General features: G+C 35.5%; 1 protein-coding gene across 1 annotated transcript; it reads right to left on the minus strand.

Moving 5' to 3' along the window:
- Positions 1–117: 117 nt before the first annotated feature.
- LOC137410465 (nucleoporin 88-like) lies at positions 118–23,615 on the minus strand. Its single transcript, XM_068095881.1, has 14 exons — positions 23,474–23,615; positions 20,565–20,734; positions 18,826–18,951; positions 16,009–16,230; positions 14,973–15,141; positions 12,719–12,875; positions 7,725–7,823; positions 6,954–7,149; positions 6,204–6,341; positions 4,914–5,036; positions 4,137–4,283; positions 3,289–3,415; positions 2,557–2,666; positions 118–303 (listed from the first exon to the last, which is right to left on the minus strand). The coding sequence occupies exons 1-14, from the start codon at positions 23,558–23,560 to the stop codon at positions 243–245; spliced, it is 1,932 nt and encodes a 643-aa protein (XP_067951982.1). The 5' UTR covers positions 23,561–23,615; the 3' UTR covers positions 118–242.
- Positions 23,616–23,620: the final 5 nt, after the last annotated feature.

The raw sequence follows: 23,620 nt of genomic DNA on the forward strand, positions 1-23,620 counted from the left end.
CGGGGTTTAAAAACTGATTCATGCATAGATTGGCTAGGAAATGCAAACATAGCAACAATTTATCACGAAAATCATTGGTTTTTTAATAAAATATGTATATTTTTGATATATGTGACCATTATAAAGCTAGATAGCAGTGAAGAAACATATACAAGTTCTGTCTTACAGACAATAGTATATTAGATATGCGTGCTTGTATAAGCTATCGAATATCGAGTGGTCTCTCTCTGTCCATATCTCACTCACTCTGTCATGGCCATCATATCACGCAGTTGTTGCACCAGACCTTCGATTTGTTGAGATCTGAAAATATTCAGAGAACAGAAACTTGAGATTGACAGATAGCTGATGAAAAGGATGACTATTGCACATTATGTAACATTAAAAAAGCTCACTTTTTTAAAACTTCATACAGAAATAAGATTTTTATATTTTATGTTAAAACCAGATTTAGATTTGCTTCCCTCACTCTGCTCTTTATGCAATGGTACAATCAAATGCTGCCGATTGTGTAGTTTCATTTCCATCATGACAATAAATCATATGTGCTTATATAGCAGAAATTTGGGCTGTTTTTATATTTTTAGCACAGCTAAAATAAAAGATTTTTCTCGTGCTGTTTTTTTAATACAGTAATTCAACAAGTTTGATAGATTTATACCAGCGTTACATTCATAAGTAAAATAAAATTTGACTGAATTTTGAACCATTGCGATGTTGATATAATCTTGCTCCTCTTGATAAACAGCAGCACGAAATAGACTTAGACTCTTTAGTAATACTTCAAATATTGGGCTCCATCATAACGCACCCACAATTAAATTTGTAGTGAAAGTTCTTCAAAAACCTCAAACAAAAGAAAATGATGCTAATAACAATACATTTCTTCATGAGTCTAGTAGACAATCGAACACATAACTATAATATCAATGATTTGTACTTGTCATCAAAATGCATTCTATCTTGTAAGCAGACCTGCGTCTATCTTGTACGCAGACCTGCGTCTATCTTATACGCAGACCTGCGTCTACCTTGTACGCAGACCTGCATCTATCTTACACGCAGATCTGCGTCTACCTTGTACGCAGACCTGCGTCTATCTTGTACACAGACCTGCGTCTATTTTGTACTCAGACCTGCGTCTATCTTATACGCAGACCTGCGTCTATCTTATACGCAGACCTGCGTCTATCTTGTACTCAGACCTGCGTCTATCTTGTACGCAGACCTGCGTCTATCTTGTACGCAGACCTGCGTCTATCTTATACGCAGACCTGCGTCTACCTTGTACGCAGACCTGCGTCTATTTTGTACTCAGACCTGCGTCTATCTTGTACGCAGACCTGCGTCTATCTTATACGCAGACCTGCGTCTATCTTGTAAGCAGGCCTGCCGAATGATTTTACATTGATTCATAATAAAATTACTTCTTATTAAAATAAAGTTGTCTGGCCAAAAATAATTACTTTTAGTTGTCATACTTCCCTCGAGCACTTATAACAACACAAGAAAGACTAATGAAAAGGTTACAAAGTAGGACTAAAATGGAGCTTACAGCGGACTGCAGCAGACTACAGTTTACGTACCTTGATATATTTTAATGTTATAATCAATAGCTGAGATAGTGGTTAGCAAATAACAGTCAAACAAAAGGACTAAATGTTTTCCGCTATAAAATCAATATAACTATAAAAAGTAAAATGGCGACATAAACATCAGACAAAAGTTATACAAGGGCTTCTATCATGTCAAACAAGAGCAAACAATTCCCTGTGTAAAATAAGACGATTGTAATCATGAGTTGAGATCAAAAACTTCATTTAACGCTACTAGTTGTTAACATATGATGGAATTACAAAAAAACTAAACAATCATAATTATTCTGGTTATTCTCACTATTCTGCAGCCTTGATTTCTGCTAGACTAAACTGAATTGAACCTCCACAGGAGCCACAGAAATAGCTAAGACTTTCCACAGTCGGTACAGAAATGACTAAGATCTCTCAAAGCCGGTACAGAAACGACTAAGACCTCCCACAGGCAAAACAGAAATGACTGAGACTTCTCATAGATGATACAGAAACGACTGAGACCTCCCACAGGTGATACAAAAATGGCTGAGACCTTCCAAAGGTTATACAGAAATGACTAAGATCTCCCACAGTGATACAGAAATGACTAAGACCTCCCACAGTGATACAGAAATGACTAAGACCTCCCACAGTGATACAGAAACGACTAAGACCTCCCACAGTGATACAGAAGCGACTAAGACCTTCCACAGTGATACAGAAATGAGTAAGATCTCCCACAGTAATACAGAAATGACTGAGACCTCCCACAGGTAATACAGAAACGACTAAGACCTCCCACAGTGATACAGAAACGACTAAGACTTTCCAGTGATACAGAAGCGACTAAGACCTCCTACAGTGATACAGAAATGACTAAGACCTCCCACAGTGATACAGAAACGACTAAGACCTCCCGCAGTGATACAGAAATGAACAAAACTTTTTACAGAAATTACTAAGTATCAAATGCCATCATACTCACTCATCATGAAGTATGCTGCTGACTTGCTTCTGCTGCGTGGCATTTAAACAAGGCATGTCGGATGACTTTCTGTTTAGGCTTTCTTTTTGATATTTATACTTCATTTTAATCTAAAACATTGTGAACAAGAGGATTTAAAACTGACAGGAAGTGTGATTGCATCACGGTGGTAGTTATCTCCCCATTGCTGAAGCCCTATTCAAATTCATTATTATTCAAACTAATCGGACCTAGACATATACAGAACAGTTTGTGTTAAAGTTGGTGGGCATGCTGAGCTGCAACAATACCATCTTTACATGACGAGACATTTCAAAATAAACTGACAATTGATCTCATTTAAGTTATAACTTAGTTACACGAGAAAGAAACTTTTACATGAAACGCCATCTTTATGAACTTTCATGGCTTTGTTTATATGCAAAGCACTTTTGGCTAATACTGTTAACAAGGTAAGAGTTTTATGAGTTAATCTACACTTATGCTAAGGGTGCTAGCACAGAGTAGATCCATCAATTTGTCATTGACATTACACCTTTAATATGCAGCCATGTTACTCAATGCATAAAATTAGATTGGCTGATAGATTTCCAGAAAAAACAAAAAACTGATAGAATAGAACAGAAACTCCAAATAAAACTCCTAATCAGGTATTTTAATTGGTTTAAATAAATTTATAGTCAAAGGAGAGTAGATACACCTGAAAACTGTAAGTGTGATTCATGAGTCTACCTGGTCAAGGCGATCTTGCAGTTCCGTGATCTCTCTCTTCCTGCTCTCCAGATGCCCTGATAGAGCTCGCTCTCCATCTGATAGCTCTGATATTGAAGACTGAATTTTAGATATCACATTTTCCATTCTGAAAGAAAACCAACTACCGATCAGACGACATAGCGGTACATGTAACAACTGCTTACCATTTCAGCTGACGACATAGCGGTACATGTAACGACTGCTCATTACTTCAGCTAATCAGAAACTCAGTCTACCACTTGCCATGGAAATCGAATGTCTCCATAGTTTTTGATGGATGCTTACATAAATTCATAAAATAACCAACTCTAATAAAGTACAGGCACACATACAGAGTTTTCAATAGTATATCAAATTCCCGTTTTTTGGACTCGCAACTCACTTGCATTCCAGCAGCAGGTTAAGCAGCATGTCTAGATGTACATGCTGCACTATTTCATCTTCTATATCTCGGCTAACTTCATACGTGCCAAAAATCATTAAATATGCAGATTCAAATCCAAACATTTCTTCAACTCACAAGACCAAAATAAAAATAATCTAGATGAATGTTTACCGCAAGCAAAGTAACAACATCCTATTGGCTGGTTATGCCATTCTGAGCTGGCATTAATACAATACGAGTAAGTAGTCCTTTCAAACATTGTAAAAACCATCTCCCACACGAGTAAAAATGGTTTTCAACGGAAACTATGTAACTTTTAACCTAAAAACTTTTAAAGGAGACATATTGACGCGCCGAGACTAACTACCATCAACAATGTAGCTCCTGGCTGACTGAATAGCCAGGAGTCAGCGAAGTCAGCAACTCGACAGGTTTTACACACCTAACGGATAAGAGTTCACTCTTCTCACACGTATCCTCGTATCTCTCTGCCAATTCTTCGGCAGCGTCTTTTCTAGTTTGCAGACCTTTTTCAAGACAGCGCAGATCTGAAAGCTGCTGTTCTTTGAGGTTTTCCAATGCGCTGACTCTACAGCAGAGAGTTAACATAAACAATATACTATTTTCATTTAACTCCAACTTGCAAAGTTTTTTATGATTGGCAAAATATAAACCGTGTGCTAGTTTATACATACTGTAATATAACAACATCCATGATTAATATAAACCGTGTATGCTAGTTTATACATACTGTAATATAACAACATCCATGATTAATATAAACCGTGTATGCTAGTTTATACATACTGTAATATAACAACATCCATGATTAATATAAACCGTGTATGCTAGTTTATACATACTGTAATATAACAACATCCATGATTAATATAAACCGTGTATGCTAGTTTATACATACTGTAATATAACAACATCCATGATTAATATAAACCGTGTATGCTAGTTTATACATACTGTAATATAACAACATCCATGATTAATATAAACAGTGTATGCTAGTTTATACATACTGTAATATAACAACATCCATGATTAATGTGTTAGTATGGTCACATCTGACACCGACACAAGGATTGATGGTTACATAATTTATGACATCAACACAAGGATTGATGACTCCAAGTCGCGAACATCACTCACCAAGTCATAGGCAAACAATCATTTACGTGCTAGAAATGGACAAGTAGGAGGGTCTCACCTTGTATCCAGCATTTTTCGGGCAGACAGAAGCTTGCCTATGTACTGCTCTCGTAAAATTTGAGTTCCCCTTGACAAAAGTTCACAATTCTGTTCCGCTGTCAGGGTCTGATCACTGCCTGTCCTGAGAGATAATGCATAGAAATTAAACAGGGCCGATAGTCACGATAATACCTTGATCGACTACCCATTCCTTTACTTGAGTCAACCCAAACTGCGTAATAACAAACAAAAGATTGCGGATATTTGTTTATTATATGCCTGAATTGAGCTTTACTCAAAAGCCTCCCAAGAGGTCATAATATTTATCTGTAGTATCGTTATTTTCTTATGACCATGGCTACAATAAGATCCTATGAAATACATTTTTGATTGAAAGAAATCAATCTAAATCAGTATAAATTGAAAGAAAAACGAGGAAACTAATTTCACAGAATGACAGGTTCAACTAATCAAAGATACGTGAATTTGCAAAGGTTGATATGGCATGATAAGGTTGATATGGCATGACAAGGTTGATATGGCATGCTAAGGTTGATATGGCATGACAAGGTTGATATGGCATGATAAGGTTGATATGGCATGATAAGGTTGATATGGCATAATAAGGTTGATATGGCATGCTAAGGTTGATATGGCATGATAAGGTTGATATGGCATGATATGGCATGCAATGTCTAACCACATCAATGGGTGAGAATAAAATGACAAAAGATTTGCCTTAGTTTATGGAAAAAACTTGTTTAACAACAAAAATAATTATGGCATTAGAACAGAAGTATGATACTAACAATAAACTAGACTGAACTGAATAGACTTCTGTCAGCTCATAGCAACAGTTAAATCCTCTGTATACTGAGTTTGTAACTTATTGGAAGATGGAAACTATTAAATGCTAACGTATGACTCATTCAGTGTTAAGGTTCATATCGACAGTTCAATCCTCTATATACTGACTGAGTTTGTAACTTATTGGAAGATGGAAACTATTACATGCTAACGTATGACTCATTCAGTGTTAAGGTTCATATCAACAGTTCAATCCTTTATATACTGACTGAGTTTGTAACTTATTGGAAGATAGAAAATATTACATGCTAATGGATCTCATTCCATAAGTTTAACTTACCATGAGATGTCGCGTTGACAACCTTTGCCTAAAGTTGCTCTCATTTAAAAAAAACTGTCTTTTATGATTTCAGTAAAACAACACGCACAGGATGGAATGCCTCAGGTGCACAAAAGACAGGCTTTATATAGAAAAAAACTTTTACGATGAAAAGATACTCACTTGATAAATGGATGTGTAGACTCCTTTCGCAACAGCTCATTAATGTGTGCATCAAATGACCACCGCGTAGATGCTCTCATATTACCAGGAGAGCTGAGGCTAGACAGCATAGTAGGTGGCTGGAAGAACTGCCCGTTTCTAAGCGATAACATTTAGTAGAAATGATGCTAATGTGACTGGATAAATCTTTGTATTGCAAGAATTTGATTTTTAGCAAAACATCCCTACTTGCCCCGCCACACAATTTTGCCAATCTGTTTAAAACATAAAAAATCAAACATGTCACCTAGCCACAGTAAGATGGACATCACCATAGCTGCCATTATTTAAAATTCAAGTAAGACAATATTTCAACTGGCAAATGATTTGAAATGTATCTAAAACAATAAGGACATATAAAGAGAAGATCATTTCACAAGTATTGAACCTGTTTCAACAGACGATTGTGTGATGTCTAAACATGCACAAACTGAATGACAAACATTATATGTAGTTATCCTTCCTTGTTTATATGGAAGACAATTTCTACAATTGTTTACAAACGTAGAAAATACAAACCTCATTTACAAAACATCCGCTGATCCAACATATCTCAATTTGTTCAAACACTATCATATCCAATTTTGATAGAAAAGTCTCTCCTTTTTCATGAGGAATGTGAGATCAGACAGCAAACGAGTAACACTACCAACAAGACTGCAAATGAATTTGAACATTTCAAGCTTTAATAAGCTACACAACTTAGCTCACCTTATATCCAGTTTCATACAGGAGTAATCAGAGAGCAAGCATATGAGGGAGGTGAAGTGTATATCTTGTGGAACGACTGCGAGACCTTTAATTGGAGAAGGCTTGCTATCGGCAGTTGGTTGGGTGCATATGACATGTCGACAATTGGTCTCCTCGTCCTCTACCCTACACAAACCGCCATCTCCATCTGCTGCCTCTGGGTAATCAACAGCTCTACCATTTATTATTCATCCACACTCACTCAGAATTTTTTTCTTTAAATCAAGCGTGTCATATTTGAATGATAATGTATTTTTACCTCCCACAAGTGAGTTAAATGTGACACACCCTTTCCATCAAATGCTTTCATAGCACCTAATAGGCCAAAATATATATCTTTTTAGCCTAACTGCCTCAAATTCTATAAAACTCTACAAAGACTAGCAAAACATAATCGTTGTTTGGATAACTCATTCAAAATTAGTTAACCAAAACGACCCTAAAGCAGGCTCTTGGTTCCTTATGTTGTCTTATACAAACACCCCTATGATTCATCAGGCTTTGAAGTCTTACTCACAAACGTATTGACATTTAGCCTTTAAACTATCACAAACCAGCTCCACAACCATAGAGTGATATAATTGTTATATATGTATATAAGACATAAATCCATGTTATAATTATAATACTAGTTACCAAGCAACCAATACTCCTCATATTCACTACAGCAACTAGAACTAACAGAAGTATTTTAGCCAGAGGCATGGATAAGCAAACTTTGATTCTGCAAACCTTTAGTGGAGAGCTGCTGAAGAGTGTGCAGCCAGGGGAGACGAATGCAGTGCACACCAGTAGAGTGTACACAGTAATATCGATTGTTCCAGACTGGATCTATAAAGCAGAATTCTATGTAGAAAATACATGTAGATATTAATACAACAAGCAAGCGTAGGATAAGAGGGGTTTATGGCTTATTATTGCATGAAGTAATAAAAAGTGAATTATAGATTGACTGAATTAGAAAGAGGGGAGACAATCTGACTAACAAAAGAAGACAATTACATGATTTTCTTTCATTGGTTCGATGTTAGAAGACTCACAAGCAATACGCAATCGTGCATTACAACACGCATAGGCAAATATGAATGGCAATAGATCACAGAAACGTTGCTTAATGCCAGCAGGAGAATACACAGGTAATATACAACATACACATTACATGCGTACTGCCTGCAGGGTGATATACAGTAGACGCCCCTACAACGTAAATAAACCATTCTGAGAACCTGAACCATACATTATACCGTAAGGTAAAATACATCTAAATAACCTAATCTGTTCCAAGATCTTTCTAAACTCACCCCTTTTGTCCTTCAAAATGAAAACAAACTAAACTTAACCTTTTAATATAATGACTCTACAGTAACTGTGGTATTATTGGTTTCATCAACAACTTGTTCCTTTTTCCTTACCATTTTCACTTGATCTATGAGCCATGATTATGGTAATTTTACATTAAACCAAGAGGAGCGCACACCTTCAGTGTCAATTTGAGTCGAATTTTTCACTTTTTTTTTGACAGTCAGGTTTCTGCAGCACAGAAAAATATTGTGTATGCCTGACATCATAAATATAATAGATACCCCTATACATAGTTTTCTCTCTCAAGTGAGGCAAGAAGAAAACAATATCCTCAAGACTAACTATGGGACTCTTGTTCTTCAATTCGAATTTGAGAGCTTCCACCAACTTAACACTTTACGTTATACGGAATTTATTATGTAATACAAAGCAACAACTTTACATAAATTCATTACATTCAGCAAAATTTATGTAAAAGGCGATTCGAGTGAGAGGGGGGTCTGCTGTACAGGCAATATGCATGGTGCGCATTGCAAGCAATATGCACCGTTATTGGCTAAAAAAATTTGATTTTTTGCCAAGGTACAGTGACTTATTCAAACTGATAATTCTTTGTTTTTAGGCTTTTTGTAAACACTAGCCCAGCCTAGAACTACTGCTAAACACATCACTGCACTAGATGCTGTCAGTTTTTGCTTTATCATCTACAACTATGTTAACTAAGTGTGAGTAGAACGGGATGACAAATAGTAGCGAAACAGGTCATCCACCAGCCAATGTAACCATCTGTAAAACTTTCTGTCACTACTGAAATATGTTGCTCAGCAAAATATGAGAAAATGAAGGTGGAACTTGTAGCTGGTAGCTCTAAGGTGCTGACCCTTGGACCAAAAATAGGAACATTTGAGTTCAAATAAAACACGAGCAATCCTTATTAGTATATTTCCAATATCTCCATAGTAACAAACATTATGCCACCGTTCTAATACGAGGAATGTAGCGTGTAGTGGTCTTAGTAACCGGAAGAGACAGCTGAGTATAAACAAAGTGAATCAGAATTAGTGAAGCGACTGGGTAAGCGGGTGAGCGCGGAGAAGCACGATAAACAAACGATAGTGAATAATCAATCATATTGTTTACTCGTTGTCGACTCAGATTCATGGCGCGCGATATTCGGTTTGGTTTACACATAAGATTGAGAAAACAAAAAAGCTATGAATTGATGCTATTGAATAGTTAATGATGTCTTGCCTTTCAGACAGAAAGCCAATGAATTATTGATAAAGATAATAATCGGAGAAAGTGTCATGAATTGTTATTCAATAGAGCGCTTCGTACAGACGCAGGGAGATTTGAAAATGCCCAAAGTAAAGCACAAAGACGGTTTTTGCCAAATACACCGTACAATGAGTTCCAAATGATTTAACGCCCCAGGAAAGCAATTCATAAAGCAATAGCTTGTATTTTAACTAGATTATGCCTGTTAGTACAAAGTTCCCTGTTTTGACAAATAATCTGCAGCCATAAAGTTATCTCCCCCTAGAGTGATAACTGTGCATTCAACAACACGAGCGTTTCCGGGGCCAACAAGGAGCGTTTAGGCCACGCCCCTTTTTTGTGCTAGTCAATCGTAGTGATCGACAGAACAATAGCGTTAGCCATGAGAATGATCATGAATTTCCAATTAAGACAGTAATTATTGCTCATATTAAAGAAATGATGATTATAGTTTATTGCTCTAATATATGCTTATTATTTAAAGCAATTCAATACCTACATGCATTGCAAAGGCACTGAATAGATGGTGTTAAGTAAGTGAGTTAATGCAATCAGTTACTCCAATGATATACAGCCCCCACACATGAGGGGCTGTATATCATTGGTTATTCATAGATAAGATTGATAGTCATACTGGGGTTGTATTACATTGGTGTGATGGGAAGCTAATCGACTGCCATCAACTGAAAGTATTGACATTGTATGGTGATAGAGTGATTCATTGACACCACAGTTCACAAACAGCCCTTGCATGTAATATTAGATTTCAATACATATCAATCAAATACATAGACTAGCTTGAAGCAAAGATGTCCACTAGTTAGTGGACATCTTTGCTTAATGTAAGCAAGCAAAAAGTTTGAAAGTTAGAGTGGCAAATGTTGTTATATGTTAGATAAAAATAAATTATACTTAATTATACTAAATTATAAATATTTAAAAATAAAATAGACTTTTTATTACTTTATTTATTAAATAAAGCAAGAAAAAAGTAGTTGTGAATTACTTTATGTATTAAATAAAGTAATAAAAATTAGCTATGATTACAATAATTTTTTATTGTAATCATAGCTAAACAGATTATATTTAGCACTACTTGCTAATTATTTTACATTTAAACACATTTGCAGTTTCATTTTTCTTCTTAATTCATTTTAACAAAAAACTTCTTTCATGATATGAAGTTTAAAAGTTGTAGTTGTTTGAAAAAGCTTGAAAACATTTACAGTTGTTTTTATTTTCTCTCTTCTCTTCATTTATTTCAATTACACAAAACACTTTTCATAATATGTAGTTTGAAAGTTAAAGTGGTAAATTTTGTTATATGTTAAATAAAAATAAATTATACTTAATTCTACTAACTATAATTTTATAAAAATAAAATTGACTTTTTTATTACCTTATTTATTAAATAATTTTTCATTGTAATCATAGCTAAACAGATTATATTTACCCATTACTTGCTAATTATTTTACATTTAAACACATTTACAGTTTTATTTTTTTCCTAATTTATTTCAACAAAACACTTCTTTCATGATCTGAAATTTAAAAGTTGTAGTTGTTTGAAAAAGCTTGCAAACCTTTAGAGTTGTTTTCTTTTTCCTCTTAATTCATTTAAACTGCTTAAAAATATTTTCTCATGATATGAAGTTTAAAAGTTAGAATAGTAAATGTTATATAAAAATAAATTTTCTGTCCAAATACTTTTTTATTACTCGGGCAACACTGGGTAGTACAGCTCATAGTTGATGGCAGTTGATTAGCTTCCCATCACACTAATGTAATACAACCCCAGTATGACTATCTATCTTATCTATGAGTAACTGCTTGCATTACCTTCACTTTCACTCACTATCTATTCAGTGCCTTGGCAAGTCATGTAGGTATCAGGAATTACGTGTATGTCACAATTTCCATTTTCATAATTCATTTCCATATTAATTCCATTTCCCTACTTCATTTCCATAGTATTTCCATTTCCATATTATTTCCATTTCCATAATTCATTTCCATATTATTTCCATTTCTATAAAAGTTCCGTAATTCATTTCCATATTAATTCCATTTTTATAATTCATTTCCATACTATTTCCATTTCCATATTATTTCCATTTCCATAATTCATTTCCATATTAATTCCATTTCCATAATTCATTTCCATATTATTTCCATAACATTACCCTCCTTCATTTCCATATTATTTCCATTTCCATAGCATTTCCATAATTCATTTCCATATTATTTCCATTTTCATACCATTTCCATACTTGTAAAATAAAATTTCCATATCTATTTCCCCTAAAATTATGGAAATATTTATGTTTATGGAAATGAAAAAGTAAACATTTCCATAATATGTTTAGCAATCCCTGGTAGGTATTGAATTGCTTTAAATAATAAGCACATATTAGAGTAATAAACTATAATCATCATTTCTTTAATATATGAGCATTAATTACTGTCTCAACTGGAAATTCATGATCCTTGTTTAACCCTTCTCATGGCTGATGTTATTGATCTAGTCAATCACTACGACTGACTAGCACAAAAAAGAGGCGTGGCCTAAACGCTCCTTGTTGGCACCGGAAACGCTCGTGTAGTTATCACTCTAGGGGGAGATAACTCTATGTCTGCAGCACATTGCTGCTTTTAATAACCAGCGGGTGCCTGGATGCCCTGCAGAGCATCTAATAAGCTGATAGACATAAATTCAGTAGAATACGAAATGTCACGATGTTGCATCATAAATTTTCCAAGCCCAAATTTCATACAAAAAAGATGGGCTGATGTCCTGAATTTACAATCCGTATTTGCTCCTAATGTGTACAGAAAGCGAAGCGAGGCTGTGGGAATAAACAAGGCCTTATCGCTAGCCACTTATGATGATAAACAGCAAGGTAAAGTAACTCCTCTACATAAATACCATTCTTATATGACATTCTTTGAATAGGTGCACTGCTAGTTGGCTGCTCAAAGAGAGAAAAGTGTTTGCACTGCGACTACTTGGTGAATAAGTCGGTTTCCTTGACTGAGCACTACGTTCATTCATAATCAACTCTTTTACACTGACCCTCCAGCCTGTCAGTAAACCGATTTTCGCGTTCAAAATATGCTCTCAGCAAAAACAAAAGCATAAAGCTAACCTTTAATTAGGAGAAGAGCAGTGAAAAATGAATTGTCTTCTTCCTGCCTGTCGAAGGAGTCATGGCTCCTTGGAAGTGTTAGCCTCAGCTCTAACTTTGCAATGTCGTACACATAAAGCATTGCAAGCTCATCCACTATGTTTACCGCAGTTTCTTCCTGTCATACAAACATTTATGAACTGGCAATGATAGGTATGCAGCAGCTTGCAGAGCCTCAAACACCTGGCTGTAATTATACTTGTCAGAGCCCTAATTAAGCATTACGGGTAGTATAGTCTTGTTACGCATGCGCCAAACTGGTACCTCATGTCCAAAGCCATGACGCTTGCCGACAGTGACAACCCTCACATCTGCTGACAGTGACAGCCTTCACATCTGCTGACAGTGACAGCCCTCACATCTGCTGACAGTGACAGCCCTCACATCGGCCGACAGTGACAGCCCTCACATCTGCTGACAGTGACAGCCCTCACATATGCCGACAGTGTCAGTCCTCACATCTGCCGACAGTGACAGCCCTCACATCTGCCGACAGTGACAGCCCTCACATCTGCCGACAGTGACAGCCTTCACATTTGCCGACAGTTACAGCCTTGACAGTGACAGCCCTGACACTCGACAACATCAACAGCCTTGACACTCGACAACATCAACAGCCTTGACACTTGCAGACAGTGACAGCGCTGATACTTGTAGACAGTGGCAGCTCTGACATTTGGCGCCATCAATAGCCTTGACACTTGTTAAAAATGACAGCCCTGACTCTTAGCAACAGTGATGGCATTAGTAACTGCCAACAGGAACAATTCTTGACACTCTCCGACTGTGACAGTACTTGACTCTTTACGAGAGTGACAACTTTGTCTCTTTATAACAGTTACGAGAGTAACAACTTTGTCTCTTTATAACAGTGACAGGCTTAACACTTGGTTACAGTGACAGCCCACGCACTTGTTGACAGAGACTTGACACTTTATGTCAGCGACAACTCTTGATACTTTCAAACAGTGAAACTTCTATGATTTTTGTTGGATAATTGAAAAGATGAATAAAATGTAATTGACTCGACCTTGAGTCAATTGCAGAAAAGTTAACATTCTTAATGACACCTCTTGTGGCTTGTTATAAAAAGTTACTCATGAGTCCAATTTTATTAACCTCCGCTTAAGAATGAATTATGTTTAGCAATAAAACAAGGTTCCATCTGTAGATTAGGCATTTACTGGAATGCAGAAACACTTAACACTGAAGCCAATGTCTAAAATAATAGCAATTACTTTACATTGAAATGATTGAATAATGCAAATTGCAGTAGTGTATGCAGAACATGCAGATGATGGTGATAGGAACTGAGTGAACATCAGTTTATGCACAAATTTTCATTTCGTAGTACTCTGAATATATCTACATATACTCGGCTCTGAGAGAAGATGAATGTTGTAGTATTCCATTGCTTGAATTGTCAAATAATAAAATACCTGAAACATGGTTTAACAAATCTTGGTAACATTTTCAAGTGACTGAACAGTATCTGTAGCGTTTAAATGACCCTTTTTATTATGGTGCAAGACCCATGAATGTGCCTAAATGATGCCGTTAAATGAACAACATGCTGGTACTTATGTTAATCCATTCCCCAGCTATGATGGTGGCACAGCCAATATCTCATACCTAGCATGTATTGATAGTAAACTTGAAGTTCTCACTTGAATCAAAGATGTAGTTGCATCACGTTTTAGTTGATTCTATCAGAAAGTATCGGTATTATTCTATCATTTGCTATTGTTTTTGATGTTTGAGGTGGCCTGACTGCTAAGATGTTTCAAGATTAAAATCGACAAAACTTTATCGCTGTTAAAATGCAAAGCTGTGCTCAGACTTGCCCAAAATGATGTATATAGCCGGGAGATTGCCCGTCTCTCGCTCGTATTTCATCGGATTTTCCTATCAAAGTCGAGTGCTAAACGGCTCTATTGGCATATATTTTAATTTGTATTTGATCATAGTCGCCTGAATAAAATTTCAAATCTAGCTAAATATATATTGCTATAGGTGTCTCAAACGAGGGTAATTAAAATTTGTCATACTAATTTCCTCTAAATCCTCTGCTGCTACAAATACTAGCGCTCACACATTTCCAGTCTGAAATATGCAGTTAATTTGCTTTGCTTTAAAGCTATAAAGATGTAGAGAAAAAGGGGAGTCTTTGAGTCGCATCTACTGATAGTAAAAGCATAAATAAAGTAATACTAACCTCATCAACCTCCTCGTCGGAAAGGAGAATACAGTGTATGAGTGATCCAGAGGTTGTGCCGATGACTAGGACCTCAGGAGAGCTGGCTAAGTGAAGAATATCACAAGAGTCGGTGCCATAGTTGTCCTCAGCTGGGGGACACATCTTTAACGGCCCCTCCAGTTGTGGCCTGTTATAAAAACATACGTGTAGCTATTATTACCTCGGAACACCTTTTGATACTGGTTACTATCAACTTTATTAGGTTCACTATTTAGACTTGGTTTATTACAGGAAAATCCAAGTTGATGACTTAATGTGACCATGAAAGAGAGCATTGCATGCGAAACTAGTCTTCTAAACTGACAAACTGTAAACTGTTGTCATAGCTGCCAGCTTGTATTATATAAAGTCAATGGCTATTTCAACAGCTAGTCGTTTAAAAATACTCAAATCTTTGAATTCCAATTATGGAAATAGTGAAATATGATATCTGAAACTGGTGAGTTAATGTTACACCATCACAAACTATGCTTCAAGTCTCGTCCATCCAAAATAGTGATCGTGACCAGAACAATAGCATTAGTACAAGCTACCTCTTTTATGGATATTTTGGATATGCATTACTTCATGTCTTGTATAGAACTAGCATTGCTTTGTCTAGTATAAAACTAATATTAATTCATATCTTGTATAAAACTAATATTATTTCATGTCTTGCATAAAACTAATATTACTTCATGTCTTGTATAAAACTAATTATTCCATGAGCAGCCTTAATGGCCTTATAATAGTTATTGGTGTATTCCCTATGTAGGCTGTTGAAGATAAGATGACAATGCCATTTTAGTAGCTTATTACGAGAGTCAAATGAGAAGAACGAGTTTCATTGCCCACTTTGTACTAATACGAGTGCAATATCGTTATCATTCTAATCTTAATTTTGCATAAGATGAGATCAGTATAGTACCTAATACAAATACTTCACTCATGAATGAAACTGTCTACTAATCATATAAAAGACAACAATCAGAATTCACAAGCTAGTACAACTCACAGCTGACTACTCCAGAGTTTACTGTGGATGATATATACACTGCCCATTTCATTGAGCAAGTAGAGGGGCCAAACCAAATGCTGCTCTCGGTCCCCGGGCAATGGTAGTCCGAAGGTCATACTGATGAATGATTCACCGAGAGCTGAAGCGAACATCGATGTACTACTAGCTCCGAGAGTCAGAGTCTGATGTGGACACTCCAGTTTAGCTATGTTGTAAATTCTAAAAGTTTGAAAATCAGTACTTTTATATCATGTATTACAAAGCGTGTAATTTATCTGTTAACCTAGCACACTGTCTAAAACAAAAATGTAAAAAGTTTATTAGATCATGTTCAGGTAAAACAATCTGTTAGCGCTGGGCTTTTATGTAGTCTCTTACATAAACTCACTCAATTTCAGGTCATTTTTTCATTAGTTTTTTGCAACTGAATAAAATAGACATGAATATTAGGCAACGGCTCAAAAACAATAATAGTATCGAGCATGTGATTATCGTTCAGAGCGGTTGACAAACGAATCAAAGACTTTCGAAGATTACATATAGAACAATCAAACAGAAACGGATAGCCGAATTTATCAGTTCTTCTATTAATCAAGATAAACAATTAGCGAGGCGGATAAAGGATGACCTTCCCTTGCATCTCCCGGACATTTCAACTATTATTACTTTTTAAAGAGTTTTTAAATTTCTAAAGAAGAATATTCAAGCGATCTGTGGGAGCAGTTTGTAGTTCAAAATAAATTCCTATGCTAGTTTCATCTAACATCAGCCGTACCAGCGAGAATGCGCGGCTGAAATGCTCTACACATGCTGCAAGCAAAACGTCTTTATTCTGAAAATTACAGATCTAGGTTTGGTCGAAGCATTAGGAAACCCAGACTCACATTTCATAACCAATATACAAAAAATGGCTGGTTGAGACCGCAGTTGTTTTTCAGGCTTTGGCTCAATACGCTTGTACACTTTAGACAGTTGCGAGAAAACTGGTGTTTCAAATGATTTGAAATTTGGTGATTCTACATGAAAGATCTAACAACATGCTGTTAACGTACTGTTTTAAATGATTATAGCTAAACAAAACCTTTAACAAATGCTTGCATAGAGAAAATTGAGCCAAAAACAATTGCTTATTGTAAACCTGCTGACAGCGTTGGGAAATATCTCTGTTGCTCACACGAGACAGGAAAGCGAAAAGGAGGCAAGAAAAGTGAATAGATACTGTAAAACCTCTAATTGATCGCCAACTTTATTTGAATGCCACCTCTATTTGATCGTCACTTTGACATTATTTGATCTTTATGAACCAATAATAGAAAGTGATCGGTAGAAAAGTGTCCACAAAATTATATTATTATTGACTTGGTTCATCAATAACAAGTAATTCTTTCGTTGTTTCTATTTGTATCGAAGCCTGTTTTCCAACTCCAAAGTATTTCAGTTATTTCGTGAAAACCTCTAAAGCAACAACATAAAAATTATTAACAATTGTATCAGGCTAATAGTAGTTCCTTGTTTGCCGCGGTCTTGATATTTCGGCGTATGTGAAAAACGGTTTATATTTACAATGAATGACTAGTTTTAGGCTAAAAGTTGTGCTAAATGAGCAAAACTTTTACAAGCTGCGTTTGTGTGAAATGCAACGATTGAAAGTTTTGTTCTGCTAAAAAAAAATTTGGACTCTAATATTGACTAGTTGAGCAGTGCAGAAGAAGAGTTGAAGTTAGAAGACATTGTGGAAGGTATTAAATAGCCAGAAGGACAACAAGCAACAATCAGAACCCAACTGACCGAGCAAACAGTGCAAATATTTTTGTTTCAAAACTGTTAATTTTTGTTTCTGTGTGTATTATAATATGGTTTCTGTATGTCACTCGTTTTTGAATATATACTTGTAGCATTTGTTAGATTATTATTATAAAACTTATACATTTGCAGATTTAAAGCATATTATTTGATAGCTTCCTTGTGGCTATTTTAGCTCAGCTTACAATGAATCGACGCACATAACTCCATATCTATTGCACGTAAAAAGCCAGTTTTGACTGCAAACTGTAGCAAACATATCAATGAGTGCGATGAGCCTTTTATGCAACATTGTTAAATATAGTCATAAAATAAAATTATGTTTTCAAATTCGAAAAGAAAAAAAATTGAAAACTACAACAAATTGTAAGGCGGAGCACAGGCTATAATATCATCGTAGGTTATTGCGAGCAATAGATATCAACTGGTGGAAATATTTCTTGGTTTCCCAATGCATTTATTTTGAGAGCTACGACAAGTTGGAGGTAAGTTAGCATATTTTTTGTGACTAAAAGGTTTAATGTCACTCTGCCCGAAGGAGAGTGCAAAATATAGGCGACATCGCTGCGCCCTCAGAAGGATTAAATTCATCTCCCAAAAATTCTGATGAGCGATTTGAAAAATACGTCAGCCTCTATTTGACTGCCACTACAGGGGAAAAGTTCAAAATAGAGCGCCATGACGTTCAAATTAAGGTTATACGATACCCACCGGATTGTTTTACACAAGTGGCTAAACCAGGGTATCTACCAGATGCTGTTGTCAAAAATGAAAAAGTATATATGAAAGGAGGTGAAGACCGGGATACGTACCTACAGCTGTTGTCAACAGAGAGCAGGCATTTATGAGAAGAGGAGGAAGAACTAAGGTACCCACTTGTTTCTGTTATTAAGAAGGCACATATTATTGAGAAGGCACATATGAGAGGAGGTGAGAGAATCAACAGTTGTTGTCAACAGAGCGAAGGCATATATTAGAGGAAGTTGGAAAACTAGCCACTATTGTACCTACCTGATGCTGTTGTCAACAGTGAGAAGGCATATATGAGAGGAGGTGGGAGAACCAGGGTGCCAGAGGACCTTCAAAACGCTTTTCTTACTTCGACAAGAGAAGTAACGTTCATCAACCAACAGTGACCTGTAGAGAACAGCCATTAATGTTTCAGTAGGCAATGGTCATGCCCAATTCAAACACTCCTATCATCTGATAGTAGTATACCCATATACCATCCATATATAGTGGACTCACATACCCATATCCTGTAGACTCTTATATTAATATATCGTGCACTCATGTATCGATATACCATACAGTTAGAGTTGGCAATGGCTGCTTTTGGCGCTCACACTCATATACATTATATTCATACATCCATCCACCCCACTCATATGCTTGTACCTTTAAAGGTTGACTTGCAACAAAATTCACGTTACAGTTATTTAGTTTCAAAAGGTTCACCATGTTTTACTCTGTTGTGTTGTAGGTGCAAAATATGTGGAAATGTGATTACATACTCTTAAAAGCTCAAAAACGAGCTTTTAATACACTCATATACATTATATTCATACATCCATCCACCCCACTCATATGCTTGTACCTTTAAAGGTTGACTTGCAACAAAATTCACGTTACAGTTATTTAGTTTCAAAAGGTTCACCATGTTTTACTCTGTTGTGTTGTAGGTGCAAAATATGTGGAAATGTGATTACATACTCTTAAAAGCTCAAAAACGAGCTTTTAATACACTCATATACATTATATTCATACATCCATCCACCACACTCATATGTCTACCTTAAACTAATATTCAACCTCCACTCTCCTCTGTTCAACTTATGTCACCTCCTATTCTTAAACCTCATTCAACATTCAATTACTAAACCTTACACAATTTTGCTTGACAAATGAGCAGCACATCGGAATAACACAAAAAAATCAAAAACAGTGGAACGCCACCATATGACATTAATTCGTGCTGGTGTTGGGATCGTAAAGCAAAAATGTTGTATAGAGGCGTATAAGAACCTATTGTAATTATCTAATGCAAACACCCCCAAAAATTGTATATACGTACTGCACATATTAAATATTAGTAACAAAATAGTATATTAACCTTAGTAACTATATATAGTTACTAAGGTTAATATACTATTTTGTTACTAATTTTTAATATGTAACTATATATATATATAGGTACCTATATAGTTACCTATTTACTGGTTATGATCTGCAATAAAATGTAACATTATGATGCACACGTGATTTTTGTACTTCTTCCTTTAACGTCATTATCAATCTTAGGACCCATGGCTAACGGAACTAATGTTATAAAGTTATATATAATGAAGTAAAGTTTATAGTAAATGTTGTGTTAAACACTAAAATGCCAAATAGATTTGATATCGATTTACTCATGCAAGATCAAGCCTTTACGAAGCATGAAGAATGCTGAACAGAGAGAGAGAGAGAGAGAGAGAGAGCATCGTATCTCTTTTAGGTGTTGTGTGAGAGATTTTGGTGAAAAGCATATCAGCATCTTATGCATCAACGTATGAAGCACACCGACCGCCAAATTTGAGTTTCGAAAGACATTTTTGTTGATGTCGCATGGCGAGAAAAATGCCGTAACGAGAGGCTGGAAAAACTTTGCGTTTCACATTGTGTCGCGAAGCAAAAACTTTGTGTCGTAAGGAAAAAACCGTAAGACAAGGACACCGTAGCTCAGGGGTCCATTGTACATGTCAACTCACTTGCAGAGTATGCGCGTTTTGCCCTCCAAAAAGAGATGATCTGAGCCATACTGAGTTGGCAGCTCCATGATAGCCACACCCTTGCTGCTGATGAGAGCAACATGACTCTCACTCTCATTGACCAAAACTGAGGTGATAGGAAAAAGGGGAGGATTGGAACACACCAACGTCTACAAGACAAAGCCAAGCGGTAAATGCATCCGATAGATCTGCAGAAAATAAGTAATGTCAGCTCTCGCAGATGAAAAGTTATCATAACAAGACGCTAACACTACCAAAGCAACTGTTCTGACACCGATGTGTATGCGTTTTAGTGAAACTGACAGAGCGACACGTAATTCTATTTGTGTTAACAGCTAGGTAATACATAAGACGTTTGTATATCATCATGATGACACCCAACATTGCCTTTGCAGGTTGAAGCTGTTGTGTGTCGGAACAAAATACACAGTATTTTGTTCAACTTGTTCCCAAGCTCAAAAAAGAAATGATGAGTATTTCAGTTAATGGCATATAGCACTAATACCAACCGAAATAATGTAAAAGGCTAAACTAATAAAGTACCAATCAATAAAGACAGGCTTTTAATGTTGCTTCACCATTAACCCTTTCAGGTCCTTAAGTCTGTATTAGGACTCACCATTGTTACACTAAAGGTCTTAAAAGTCTGTATTAGGACTCATCAACATGCATGTACCAAAATGGAATTTTCCATAGATCAGCCAATGAGAACTAGAATTTTTATGGGCTTGATCAAACAAACACATTCTGGTCTATCAACATGATGGAATACTTTCATATGTTCCTATGACAACTTTTGGAGTACAGTACTGCTGAATCTCATGAAGCTTCATTGTGCAAATTAGTATAGTTTAGTAATGGCAGCTAATATGATTTGTATCACAACTCATTGTTTCTGTTGCAACCAGTGATCTACTGAACTATTTCACATTGCATATATGTTACCATATTATATTATCACATCTTTCAGACCTTTATTTTGTGTTTCTGTGAATAAATAAGCAATATTTTACATGGGTAAATTCAAAGTTTTTACAAATTTTCTATTATGCCATGTTCACACAATTGTGAATCGATGAAAAATGGACACAGCTCAAATTTGAAAGTACCATCAGAACCGAAATTTTATAAGCTTCTCAAAAATTATAGCATGTATTGTAACATAATTGAGTCCTACTATGAGAATGGGCACATTTAGTGTAAATTGGTAATTTGCTTGATTGTTGCTCAGGAATGCCTGCCTAACAATTATTACATAACAGATTAGCAGACCTGAAAGGGTTACGTTATAAAGACAGGCACAGTGGTGTAACCTTGGCAATACGGGAGACAGACCGTGAGTAGATAGAGGTGACAATAAATGTACTTAGACTACATGAAATTAACATAACTTGTTTGCATATTTTCGTTGTTATATTGAAAACTTTTTACATTTCACTACTATTCACTACATCGGAGATCTACACTTCAATTGGTTTAGCCTTTTTTTTACACATCAGTTATATATTCTTCTCCATGATAAATACTAAATGGCATCATAGATTTGTTAAATAAGTAATGTGAATATTTTTGTTAAAGTTTTTTTTATGGTTTCTTCATTTAATTCTAAGAAAAGCAACTTGTCCCCTTTTCACTATTACTTCTTCTTTCACTAGTCTGATTTTAAGACTATTATAAACAAAAAAAAACTATTTAATGCTTTTTGAACACTGTATAACCAAACCATGTGAAGTGTGTACAGTTTAATTATTTACAAAACTGCAGTGTTTACAGGAACTTCAGGGATGGCAAGTAGAAGTAGAAAACTAACGCGGATATGGATTCAAATATTAGGTTGAACTTGTGTCAGAAAATTGGTATGTAAAGCTGATCATAAGTCAATGTGTGACTGATATGTAAACAAACTAACTTTAAATGAGAAACTTCAGACCAACTCAACTTGCTCAGGCGTGCTCTACAGCCTATCGGAAAGTGAAAAAACTGTGATTAACAACAAGCAGCCATAGCCACAATGTCTTCATAGTTGTACGGCAGCGGAAACATTGGTAACATCCTATGAGTGTATTTCCTGCATCTATGATTACTTTGTCAAATGAAAGTTTTTAAATCTTGTGCGCTAAAGTCTTTAAAGTTAACTTAATCTTGTGCATAAATGCTCAGGTACGATCAATTGCTTGGGCGAAACAGGAATTTTTAAGTAAACCTCATTGTTGCAATAACTATGGAGCAGAAGTTCCACGTAATATTTTACAAATTATCAACCTCTACTAATAAAACCTCTATTAATAAGGTACACGATCGAAAAATCTTATATAGTTAACTCAAAATCATTTTTGCAATGAGGTTAGTCATATTTAATTATTGAGCAAGCTGACGAAAAAGGAGTGTCACAAGCAAAATATCTAACAAGTTCACCTTAATTCTTACAAAACTAATTCTTTAATCATTAAACATCAAGTACAGATAAGTGTAAGAGTCAAAATGATAAGATTGCTCAATTCAAAAACTCACCAACTCGAAATATCCCAATTTCTTTTTCATCAGGTAAACTGAGATCTACTGACCTACCATTTGAAAAGTACAGAAACTGTAATTAATACTATCGAAATTATTTTAGCCAAACGCTTGAAACGTGAAAAAACAGTTTGTTTGCATATAACAGGCTCTCGTACTTAATTAGGACGATTCCGAATAAAAAAATACATGCAGTAGTTTTTTGTAACAGTTAACAGAAGAAAATTAAGAAATATCACCTACATCCTATAATGAAAGTTCTTCCTGTATAATGAAAACGAACCAATAAAACAACAAACGCAATAATACAATAATAGTTCATATAACAAATGATAAGCAAATGTAATGCAAAACTGCTCCTTGATATACTATACCTGCGTTTCAAAAGATTCCTTTTTTGGTGACGATTTTGTAACTTTACAAACTCTAAATACAAATTCTAAATTATCCCACACTAACATTATTCCATTGAATACAGTTAAAATGCATTCTGTAGATAATTGTTTTGTACATTGTGACTT

This window comes from Watersipora subatra, chromosome 1 (genome assembly GCF_963576615.1).
Source record: "Watersipora subatra chromosome 1, tzWatSuba1.1, whole genome shotgun sequence".
NCBI lineage: Eukaryota > Metazoa > Bryozoa > Gymnolaemata > Cheilostomatida > Watersiporidae > Watersipora > Watersipora subatra.

Coding starts and splice junctions, on each gene's coding strand:
- LOC137410465 (XM_068095881.1), bottom strand. CDS start 23,560: ATGTTAGTGTGGGATAATTTAGAATTTGTATTTAGAGTTTGTAAAGTT. Junction 20,735..23,473: donor AGGAATCTTTTGAAACGCAG/GTATAGTATATC, acceptor TTTGTCTTGTAG/ACGTTGGTGTGTTCCAATCC. Junction 6,342..6,953: donor TGTATGAAACTGGATATAAG/GTGAGCTAAGTT, acceptor GTTATCGCTTAG/AAACGGGCAGTTCTTCCAGC.